Source organism: Vavraia culicis (assembly GCF_000192795.1).
Source record: "Vavraia culicis subsp. floridensis unplaced genomic scaffold supercont1.42, whole genome shotgun sequence".
Classification (NCBI taxonomy): Eukaryota; Fungi; Microsporidia; family Pleistophoridae; genus Vavraia; species Vavraia culicis.
In genome coordinates, this window is record NW_007360645.1 from 1 (window position 1) to 12236 (window position 12236).

The window sequence follows — 12236 nt, forward strand, 5'->3', positions numbered from 1 at the left end:
ACACTTTTGAGTCTTTTATTTATTAACGTTAAAATTGCAAAGAAATGTGGGAAAGCCATGGATTCTGACAACTTTTCTAACATGGAGCAACTTTTATATTAATATAAACTCCGTTATCACCTTCGTTCAAGACTGCAAATAAGAAATGCTACGTTTTTCTCCTCTAAGAAATTGATAGAAGCATGCACTACCGAAAAATTTACATAAATGCAATTACAACGTCGATAGATACTTTGAATGAACCAGCCAAGCTTTTTGTTCTCTCATGTTTTGGAAACAAAGCCTTGTTTTTCAGTACAAACACACCTAACATTGAAGGAACCAATTAAGTAGCTTTTATTCGGTAAATATGCAAGTACATGTCACCTAAAGGAACATCAGGAAATATGGTGCTCGTATACTCACCTCTATTGGACGGAAAGCAGTCGTCCTTAACAAAGGTGCTTACACTCTAGCCGCTATCTTTAGAACATTTTTATCATTGCAGGAGACAGGAACATTTAAATCTGTTGTAGAATGGTACCATTGTGAACAATGATCAGAGCAGTAATACAGCACAGTGTAAGAAGTTTATATATCGGTTAACTTTTCAATAATACTGCGGTAAATGCCGTGTCACCTCAAGTTGAACGTCACTGATGGATTTAATTTTATCATGTCAAAGTTCACAAGTGTTTTATCGGCCAGAGTAAAAAACGAAGGAAAAGACACATAGAATGTTTGTAGTTGAGTTCTAGCATGTACCTGTTGGATGGTTTTGTGCTAAACTCGCTGAAGGTAAAAGTTACAACGCTTCAACTTCACGCAAGCGCTATTGCACTACAATTCAATTTACTGAACTGAGATAGATAGAGATGAAAAAGAAAGTCCTGATCAATTGTGTATTCGTACAATGTGACTAGTTACCAAAACAGGGTTTGTTATCGTGCTAGTCGCACGACACTATGAACAGAGGGCATTATACTTACATTTCAAGTTCAACAAAAAGATAATACCTTTCTGAATACCAAGTTGTTTTAGTGGAACCATCCATAATAAAAGCTTAGTATTTACCTACCGTAAAAAAGGTCTTCTTTACCTTAATCCGTAATGGGAATAATTTGTTTAAATTCTACTTCTAACCACGAGACAGACAAGCATATTCTAAAATATAGATACTTTCATTACGATTTCATAATTTAAGAATGATATTTGTATTTTTTGACTTTAATGACACAATCAGTGACATTTAAATTGACAAGTCGTCCCCCTACCATGCAAGAAAGAGAAGAAGTTCACGAACAGGTTGCGCGTTATGGCGTTATTCGGAGAAAACCGCGCCACAATTTGGTCAAGGAATATTTGAATTCATTGTTTAGGCGATATAAGTACAGTCTGAAGAATCCAAAAGTATGCATCCTGTATTTTTTGATATTTGTGCTGAGCATTGTTCTTATAAAGATATGTGTTCTCATCACACGTATTCTTATAGTCGATTTCTCTGGCTTCAGCATTGAAAACATTTGGTACGATGCGATCGATAAACCGGAGGAAATAGGTGTATCCTTTATGTCAAGCTACCTGTGTCCCGTCAATGTGCACGTGAAGAACTTGAAAATCTCCATTTGCAACGATGGTACCGAATTGATTGAACTGGAAAATAATTCTTTTTCGCTGGAGAAAAATAGCAGGTTAGGGTTTTCAGATATTCTGAAGATCGTAAATATACACGCATCAGACATGCTCTCTTATGTTAGCGGCAAGGATATCACCGTAAAAATTAGAGCATCGATAAAAATAAGATTCTTTTTTCTTAAGTTCGCATGTAACCATAAGTGTAGTCGGATAATCTCTCCTCAACGATCAAAAAATACCTACATGGTGCATTTAACAAGAATTCTTCTGAATGAAGATATGCGGATGGTTCATCTCTACTTTGCAAATACCGGACATATATTTGCTGAAAATGTGAACATAAGACTACCAGAAGTGATTCTTAAGGCAGCAATTTTTGGACAGGCCTGCGACATTGCATTGAGCCCTATTTCTGTCACAGGTGGTCGAATGTGTAGCTTTGTAAAGCTTACTCTTTTCTTTAAAAACGACTTTAATCTAAACGCTTTGTTCATGCATTCGTATAAGTTGATAACTATGGCTGATTCGTCAGATTACGAGAGCTCGGAAGTGCCAATCTACATAGAAGGCACGAGAAAGGAAGGATATTCTAGTTTTGAACGCTTCTTTCACAAGTTGAAAGTTCCTGTTCAATCGTGGCTATCAAACATGGGAAAATCAGGAAAAAATGCGGTTTTACCGAGGTTTAACTTAACGTGTTCTACTGAGGGAGATGAATACGCGATATACATTGATTTAAAGACGTGCATATCTAAAAGGGAAATAAATTTACTCCATATGCTCTACAATTCCAATTTGGTTCCTATACACATCAATATACACAAATATAATGATCGTATGGACATGAGCGATGACTTTGGGCAGGAAGTGGAAGAAAGCCTCGGCGGGTCCGAAAATCACGGAGAAAAAATCAAACAAGGGAACAATCGAAAAAGTGAACCTGGTAAAAAACCAAAGAGTGATGAGAAACGAACACGACACGAAGAAGGTGACAGGGTTGAAACAGATAGTGGTGCTGATGCTATAAAATCAAGCAGAGGACATTTCAAGGATGGTACAAACGGTAGAAAGCTAGAAAAAGTGAGAAAGCAGAACAGGAATGAAGCTGTGGAAGGTCCCAGCATTTGCACAATAAATATAAAGAGCTATTTGAACGATGTCTATTATCTGAAGGACGATTCAGCAATTCAGCGTGAGGCGATACAAACGGGATCAATCCTAGATAGTGCAGGAGATGTACGTGGCGAAAACCGTGTAAGGAAGACGCGGGCTTTATTCAAAATTAGTTTTAAGGTGAAATCATGGAATAAGTTACTGGACAGCTGTCTGTCTGGCAAAACATTGTTTTTTGCAACTTCTTTGGATTGCTATGCTAGTCGCAAGATTGAATTTCTTTTTAACACGGATCAGGGAATATTTTTTCCTAATGATAAACCTGGGAAAACACAACCGGTATCGTTCTTGATTAAGATGCCAAAGATAGAGCATGTTGTCTTTACGCATAGGTTATCCATAAAAAGTGGTTTGCCCAGAGGGAGTTTAACCATCGAGTCGGAAATTCAGCCGAGCCAAAAAAGCAGAACAAACATACAAGAAAGCATAGCGGGAGTGGAAATCATCCACGACGAATTTGTTAAATGCGAAAATATCAACACAGGAAACGACTTGTCGTTATTAAGTCATGATAACAGAGAATTGTCGATAGATCTGCAATTAGGGATCTATAAGATCCACATGATTGCTTTTGAAAATATGCTTTGTTATGATGGCGATTATTTGCACATTATTTTTCGGAGCGTGTCGAAAATTTCCCTACTGACGAATGAGGTAAGCCGCGATGGACCAATTCTAGGAAAGCCCTTGCTTGCACATGTGGCAATAGGGGGTGGTAAAGCAGAGGATTACAGATATTTACTGGAAAGTGCCCACGGTGATCCCTTCTACTATGGTATATTGAACCGTTTGAACTTGAAAATTGAGGATATCAGCGAGTCCATAAGAATCACGACTAATATGGAAGACATTCTTACCAATGATGATCCAAGAATCACAAATATAATTACAGTGCCGGAAAAACTTGTTTTTGAAGCGGGATATAGCATCGACAACATTGTAGCAAGGGTAAGTGTTGATTTGAATGACTCTGAGATAGTGTACAAAGGAGAAAAAATTTATTTTCGTGGCCAAAAAATTGATGTTACGCCTGATTTCTCAAATTTGGTTAACCAGAAAACGGAGCTGTCTTTTTTCTGCCCCACTGATAGCATTTACCACGAATTTCTTGCTCCATGGTTTGAAACTTTCAAGTACAACATGGCCGCATCCAGCAATGGAACATTAGATGCAAATATGGGTTTAGATCCTCTGTTGATAAAGGCAAAGGTGGGCATTACAGGATTCATGGCTGCTTTAGGTGTATGTATTGATCTGCCTGAAAAATGCGTGGATCAGCAGAATGAAGTTAGCGACAAATCACAGCTGGAAGGTCTTCGTGTTTCATGGCCTGATATGGAAATGACGCTATTCTATAATGGCACAGATGAATCAAGACAGTCAATCATTATTTGGCAGATTATGTCTTCGTATATTTGTCTTAAACCATTTGGTAGAACAAATAGCAAATCGTTTTTTTGCCAGAAAAAGCTGTTGAAGTTTTATCTGCGCGTGTTCTCGGCCTGGAAGCCCTCCGATATTGGCGATGCTGCTTTGCAGATGGAATTTACATGTGCCGGAAAAAAATTTATGAGACAGAACTTGAACATGAAAAATTACCTAAAAAAATTTATCGAGAGTTGGAACTATGGTAAAGAACCTTTTTTTATATTTCAACTCGTTGATTTTATTATTAATGGCAATGAAACTGAGAATAGTGAGAGAACGAAAGAGCAAAACAGTGAGAAGATCAGGTTCGAGTGTTCACATACGGTTGACTATGGTTCCTTTGATGTTGAATTGGTGCACAAAGGGATTATTAACTCCATTTGCAGACTTTTGGGTTTCGTTGGTAATCTCAATTTGGGAGTGTATCCCCGTATGGCAAACATAAAGCTAGAAAGTGAACAATTTACCGCTTTGGAGATTTCAAGTAAAAATGTCGGGCTAATCAGGTTGTCCGCCGAGGTTAAACACCTGTCACGCTTGCCTATAAAGTACGACCAAACCCCTGTTGACAACAACACTAGACTTAGGATTAACGTGCTCTATAAAGCATACATTAGCAGTCTAAGTAGCAACATTGGAGGTGATGAGGAGTCTTCGCTGAATTTTTCTTCTAATATAAGAGATTTGTTCAAGAAAACTAGTGAATCCCTTGATAGGGGCGCGCTTAAGCTTATACCCGAAGGTGATGGAAAATCGATGGTCACTATCACCTTGCCGATGCCAATGGAAATCGTTATAAAGAAAGGAAATTGGCCATATATCGGGATAGTATTTCTCTTATCACGATACCACGTATACTTGCGAGAGGATCCCAACGAAACAACTTTTGCCGTGTATGTTCGACGCCTGCCTTATAGTGTAAAACACGATCGAAAGAACATATTCCTAGGTTTGTATGGAAAAGACGGTGTGATAAGAGTAAATCCTGTGAAATGTAACCTAGGATACCTGCTAAATAATAATTACATTAGTTGGTGGTACACTCTATCCTACCCTCTAAGCGGACGTTTGATCGAACATATAATCACCTATAGCGCCTATATCGCCTATCTCATGAACAGAAGTTAAAAGTAATATTTGTACTTTTGTCCCAGTTGGTCTCTCTTTTAATGTGGTGTGCCAGCCTGTATTGATGCTTGTAGACGGGTTAAAAGTCTAATTGAAGCTTTTTAGGGATGGATGGGCTGATGTTCGGATTGCAGTAAAGTAACGTTAAGTAATATTTTTAGTACAGCAATTTATTTTTGTCTCCAGTACCAGTAGTTGGGCTGGAAGTGTTTTATCGCATTCATTCCGTTCTTAGAGAAGGAAACTTGGCGACATGTCGCTACATTCGTCCAAAAAGAAGAGCCCAACATGATGTTTCTGGGTGAACAGTTTCGCGCAAATCACTGCTGTTGTTGTAGCATACCTTTATGTTGATGATGTGCGTTAGCTTCATTACAAACCAAAGGCATGGTTAGGATCAGTCCGAGTGAATCGTAAAGGTATGTTTTGTAGACAGCGGAACATGTATCAAATGCTAAATATACTTGCTGAGATAAAAAGGGAAATAATATTTGTATTGCGTTGGAGTTTGGCTTATTGTCCTTATGGCAGGACGATTCCTTTCTTTCCTCGATACGCGTTACAAGGATGCGATTCAGTACATGAAATAATTTGCTAATATAAATATACGCAAGTTCACTAGTCTTACACAAATCAGGTTGATCGTACCTAAAATGCTCTGATCACCATCCCATGATGATCTATCAGGTATCGATTACAAATCGTATTTTAGGCTAAAAACAATTGAACGTACCATGCCGACCGCACATGACACGCTAGTAAAACCAACATCAGTATTGCTATTACCGCAAACATCTTTATTTAAGACTAGCTGCTGTGTTGATAAACGCTGGAGCGTTTGATCTGCAAGGATTCATAACACATTCATTCCAATAATCAACATCGTATATCACCAATAAACCGATCCGTACCATGCATATTTGGACTAGGCAGATAATCACAAAATACCGATTCATCCAATTTCGAAACACACTTTTTGAGCAGGCTAGGTGTTTTGTAACATGCATGACATATTTTATAAACCGAAAACCGACATCAAAAGCCTTCATTTCTCTCAATTCTAGCTAACATTCAGAACAAGATAGTTTTTCACAGGAAGTGAGTACATCCCTGCATTATTCCATTACATTGCGGTATGATTTATTAAGACATAGCTAAACGATGATTATTGTGCCTTCAGCACTAAACATAATCGTCTAAAGACCAAATTTCATGGAATGGTGTGCATCTGTATTTCGTTAACACAACAATAGGTTGCAAGTGGATGCGAAGGCAACGCTATCAAAGGAATAATCTGCTGAAAGCTCTGTAGTAACAAAATGTATGAACACGGGACCCTAAAAAAGGACAGAAGAACCTGATGCACATCAAAAACCTAAAGAAGATACTCACAACATCATAAAACACGATTGCTGCACGAGTTTGCAACAACAAATCAAGATTGTAATGTGAACATGTCATCTCAGCAAATAGTGATTTAACCATATTATATTGAGTGCCGGGATGTTCTGGTAGGGACCGTAAGTTTTTGTTCATAGATGAGACCTAAAAAGCAGCCTTTCAACCTATGGTCTATCTTATGAGCTTTCAATCGTACTCGTGTCATGTATCAGTATTGACACTCTAGCCAAATAGAGAAATATAAGGTACTAGGATTAAAGGTCATAATTCACCATACCGTTCGATATGCTAACCATGAGCCTCTGTTTGATCATATATTTATCGATGTTTTGGATAATTTTCTTCAAAAACTCCAGTCCCTCCTTATTTCCAGGCATTTTTTGCAGTGTTCCATGCAACTGAGTAGGTTTCAGGGACTCAAAATATTTTTGTGACACTTTGTACGCGATTTTGCTTCTTTTTATTCTCAGAGTTTCGAACCTATTACTTATCATCGACCACAGGTATAAATTTGCGCCCTTGAATTTGATTACAGTCGTACTTTGTTCAAACGAACTCCTCCTCTCGGGGTAAAAAATGAAACGGACATTCAGCCCGTGAAGACAGGCTATCATGTCTCTTTTCATCAATATTATGCTGTCATCAAGGAAACCGTTGCTTATAAACACACCAACGGTGTTTAAAGTATCGTCATCGGTCAGCTCTATCGGTGTTTTGTGTTCGATCATGAGCTTCAGTAGATCCATGAAATTATTGTATTGAAAGCTGTACTTGCCAATTTCAGGTAAATGTATAATGTTATAGGGAATTATATCCGACCTGTCGATGTAGATGTAAAGATAATCGCTGTGAAAGCGTACACGTATCCTGAGAAAGAAAGTGGCATAGATCATTTCGATGAGCTTGAAAGCACAGCGCTCTTTCAAATCATCCATAATTTCCAGATTTGTCGGTATTAGTGAGTTGAGGACTGCCTTATTATTAAAATACTTAGCTGTATTGTCATTTGCGTTCTGATCCGCCTTTTTATCCCTGTCATCCGGTTCTACTTTTTTATTCATCCGTCTGTCCGAGTCACTTAACTCGATTATATCGAACTTGTGCGTGTCCACGTCGTACGCAAAGGCAATTTTGTCTACTTCAAATTTTTCCTGCCTGTTATTTGGATATACAACCGTTACGATGCTCTGGTGAGGGTTCTTCCTCATAATATAAATGCTATCGCTCCCCGTTGGAAAGGTCACATTTCTTGTGGTACGGTTTATGCCGATGAAGTGATAGCTCATGGTGTATGTGCACAGCAATAGCGGAATAATATACGGCATCATATGAATGAACCCCTGAACTACCATAGGGTAGTATTTTTTAGCGCTGATATATTACTTGGACAATATCTGCATCAGAGACTGCGATTGGCCCATATTGGTTTGAGCCCCCTTTCCACCAAGAGTAAGCCATTGGATCGCTATTAGCCGATTATGGAATCTCGATTGGCAGCATGTATGAACGGAACAAATGTTAGCAATTTAAAAGGCGAGCACAACAAATACCGTAACTGTGGATACCTCTGATGTGCAAAACAAAAGAGGACTCGAATTACACCACAGTGAACGTTTCATTCTGTCGAATAGATCGTGCAAACCATCCATTGCAGCAAGCAATTTTGGTCGAAACTCCCATTTTATGGTCTGCTGGCAAGCAGATCATCAGTTTGTACCGTACAAAACGATGCCGAGCACCAGACAGCATGGCAAGAGATACCGAACTAGTCTCCAACGTTATCACAGAACCAAAAACAGACCGGGCCTATGGTGCTTGCGAAATAACAAGGCCAACCGTGTGCGTGCATCCAAACGAAAAAGGAAATATTTACGCCATAAGATCTGATTTACAAACAAAAACCGCGATCATGATAAATACCGCAGTGCCAATCAAACGCTCTGCACTCGTACAAAGCTGGTCAGGTGAGGAATGCCTAATAAAATGCTTTAACAAATTTTAGCATTTTTTATGGGAATTACACATTCACAAATACGCAATTTTCCACTGCACGATAAATCGCTGCGTACTACAGGGCAACCGAGCTCACCCCTTCGCACGCCATGAATTGGACATTAAAGGCATGCTTGCAACGCAAACCGTATTTTCCATCCGCTTTACCGGTTCAACTGCGCACACCAAGTCGCTCTTTCAGCTCGCCAACGCTTCCAAACATCTCGCCACCCCTCCGCAACACGCTGCCAACACAAACACACTCATCGCCGATTTCTAAGTACCCCGGACGTTTTTTACTGAATCGCATGATCTCGCCGTAATCCCTGTCATTTTTGATTTCGGTGAGGAGCTTCACCATTTCCCTAAAATAGCAGTAAATGACATGGTCCACGTTTTCATATTGTCTGTTATTGAAGATCACACCGCCATTATCTTTCTCGATCTTGTAGTGCACAAAGATTTCATCCGTTATTTGGAGTGTTATAACACCGTACGGCTTTGTGCCGCTCTTTCGCAGCAGGAGCAGCTGTCTTCTCTGACGAAGAATGCTTTCTGCTGCTCGTGCCGTGCAATTCACATACAGCGGATGGTTTTGAAGGAAAAATTGAGTCTCGTTGGCTATTTCTCCCCTGAAGCTGAGGCCCAAAATGTTCTTCTCCTTAATCCGAACTTTTACCTCGTCATTCTCGAAGTACTCCCTGGCCACAACCGTTTGATCATCGCCAGGGTTTGCATAGCACCCACCGTCTCTCCGCACCGCCACGCACCAATTATCACACACCCGCACGATCAGGTACCTATCGCACACCTTGATAACACTGCCCACGTACACTCCGTGGTCATCATACTCACCCACCAGCATTTCAAACACCTTGCTGTCACACAGCCCTTTAAACTCCCTCCTTTCATACATCATCACATTCAAAACATCAAAAGAGTCTTTCTCCTGTCTCAGCTTCTTCATATTAAGTTCGCCAGGCGCGCCTTTATCGTTGAGCAGCGCTATGACAAAATTGTTGTTGTTATCCTCGTCCACCTCATCTCTGCCCATTGCAGCAGCGCAGATCAGACGAGCACAGCGGTAGTTCACGGGATGGACGAGCAACTCGTCCAGTCGATCAAATCGATCCGTGATGTTGAACGTATCGTGGTACACCCTCAGATATGTGCACACGTTGTTTAACAGCACCTCGTTTTCTATCTTGTTGAAGCAAATGAATGTCTCATCATACGTTTCCATCTCAACAGACTTGCACAGGTTTTCTCTGAGTATTTCTAACCTGCTGACGAAGCCTAGCTCAACAAGCGAACGCATCACATCCGTGTTAAAAAATGGAACGAACTTGGAAATGATGCGTGCCCTGTCACACTTTACCAGGTAATTCAGGTCTATGCCCACGATACCAAAGCCGAGAGTGAGTGCACGACGGGCCGCACTAAACGAGCCTAGAGAACGATCTTTTACAAAATATGGGAGCGTCTTCTTACCGACCATGTGCATCAGCTCAATTTCTGGGTACAGACAGCGCCTTCCAACATGCAACAGAAGACTAAACACGTCTTCAACAGAATCTTGGCCATTCAAAGGGGTGCCTACAGCAGCGACATCCTTGTCAAGACCATAACTACCAGCACGTTCTATGCATTTTCCGTTCTGGTCATTTTCGTTCCCTCCTTTACCTCCATCTGTGCTCCGAACTCGACTGTAAACGGGATAGAACGGGTCTGCGTACATGACCCTGCTGCCAATCCCCTCAACTTCCTTCAACTTGCCCGTCCATTCGATCACACTTGAGTAAAAGAACCGCAGAACGGTTTTACACCCGGTAATAAAAATGTATTTAGGTCTCACATCCCTGATCACACCTTTAATCTTCTCTTCTGTGTTTCTAACGCTCAGCTTTTTGATCATATTCCCTAAGAAATTCATTACCACAATCTTTGCATGGCCTTTATCCTCTGTCATACACAGATACGTATCGTTCTCCGTTGGTCTTCTAACTCCCGTATTCAGAATCACATCCAGGATAGCTGTAAATGTAGGATGACTCCGCTCACGAGCTTCTTCTTTGCTGTCGTCCATCAGTGCCACAACCTGGTTTATTATCATCTTTCTCAGCCTGTCATTTCTTGTAGGCTCGCCATCGGTGCTCACTCCGAAGTAGTAGTACAGCTTGTTGCGCAACGTGCTGCTGTCAAAGTATTTTTTAGCGTAGGTGCTCAAGTACGGGTGCTTGCTCATCTTTAAGACGTAATTTCTTATCTTTTCCCTCAGTACAGCCCTACCGCTCGTATTGATAGGTTCTTTATCCGCGAGCTGCACGTGTCGTCTTTCATCCACAGTGTTCTCTTCGCGATCGCAACGTGCAAACACACTATCCTTCGCAGCTGAGAAGTCTTTGGCATCCTTTTCCGCGCTATGTTCCCTCAATAAATCGTTTAAAGCATCGCTGTCTTCCTCATCTGCTTCGGGCACGCTCACCTTATCCTCAAAAAACAGATTTTCAGCGAAGTCGTCGGTGCGCAGCACCCCTTTCAGACACGCATCCTCATACTTTTCGTACATAAGAAGCTGTCTAATCCCGTCTACCGTCCATATTCTATTGCTAAACACGCCCTGAACCATCTGTTTAAGCCTGTAAAACGCTGTAAAATTGTCAATCACCCTCTTGGTCCTGTATATATCGTAAATGCTCATCTTTTCCCCGCTTTCGCCCTCAAAAGTGTTAATACAGTGCAAAGCTATGAAATTCACATCATATCCGTCATACAGCTTCTTGATAATCTCCGTGTTGTGGATTCCATTGTTTTTAGCGTAGCGCAGAACATCGCTGTATGCAACATACGCTTTCTCGTGTTTGTCTTCAACAGCGCGCTCTTCTTTCTCCTCCACTTCGTATATATAGTCGTATTCGTGCCCTGTACCGAAAATTTCCTCCAGATTGGCGGGCTCAGCCTCGTCATAAACATTAGAGGGCGTCTCGCTCTTCTCCTCGAACAGGTTGTCGAGATCATCGTGTTTCTTTGCTGTTCTTACACGTTTGTATATTTCCTCCTCTTCTGACGATGCGTTCATTGCCAAGGGCAGTTTCAAAACAAATAAAACTTTTTTGCGCAAATTTGCCGGCCCGGTGTATTTGTGGAACGCACTGCGGTACTCGTTTGGAACGAGCCGTGCTTTCGCAAGTCTGCCGGTCCATTCTTGAGCATGCAGGAAATAAAAGAACCTCAGGTTGACCAGCACTTCCAATTCGCACAGTTTGTTCACGAGAACACTTCGTAAATTCTGCTAATCGTGTCCATTTGGCAGTGCCACGGGTTTAACGCAACCATTCGCTCTTCAACACCACGAGCCTCTGTGATGAGACAGTAATCTGGTCCATGGTATGAGTGGAGTGCCCATGCCCATACAAATGTGCTATTATAGACGGGCACGCCCACATATTGGTGAATGGTTCGAACGATCTTTTTCGTGGAACAGAAACATAACAATACCT

At 40.9% G+C, this 12236-nt stretch overlaps 4 protein-coding genes across 4 annotated transcripts; 2 read left to right on the forward strand and 2 right to left on the reverse strand.

Annotated features, from left to right (window-relative positions):
• Positions 1-1254: 1254 nt before the first annotated feature.
• VCUG_02066 (uncharacterized protein) lies at positions 1255-5486 on the forward strand (the record flags this gene model as incomplete). Its single annotated transcript, XM_008076888.1, has 1 exon — positions 1255-5486. One exon carries the CDS (start codon positions 1255-1257, stop codon positions 5341-5343), a length of 4089 nt encoding a protein of 1362 aa, XP_008075079.1. The 3' UTR covers positions 5344-5486.
• Positions 5487-6998: 1512 nt separating this feature from the next.
• On the reverse strand, positions 6999-8096 carry VCUG_02067 (uncharacterized protein; the record flags this gene model as incomplete). The annotated part of the gene is made up of 1 exon (XM_008076889.1): positions 6999-8096. The coding sequence occupies one exon, from the start codon at positions 8094-8096 to the stop codon at positions 6999-7001; it is 1098 nt and encodes a 365-aa protein (XP_008075080.1).
• A 218-nt stretch (positions 8097-8314) lies between these two features.
• VCUG_02068 (uncharacterized protein) lies at positions 8315-8746 on the forward strand (the record flags this gene model as incomplete). The annotated part of the gene is made up of 1 exon (XM_008076890.1): positions 8315-8746. The coding sequence occupies one exon, from the start codon at positions 8315-8317 to the stop codon at positions 8744-8746; it is 432 nt and encodes a 143-aa protein (XP_008075081.1).
• A 162-nt stretch (positions 8747-8908) lies between these two features.
• On the reverse strand, positions 8909-11815 carry VCUG_02069 (uncharacterized protein; the record flags this gene model as incomplete). The annotated part of the gene is made up of 1 exon (XM_008076891.1): positions 8909-11815. One exon carries the CDS (start codon positions 11813-11815, stop codon positions 8909-8911), a length of 2907 nt encoding a protein of 968 aa, XP_008075082.1.
• Between the last annotated feature and the right edge of the window lie 421 nt (positions 11816-12236).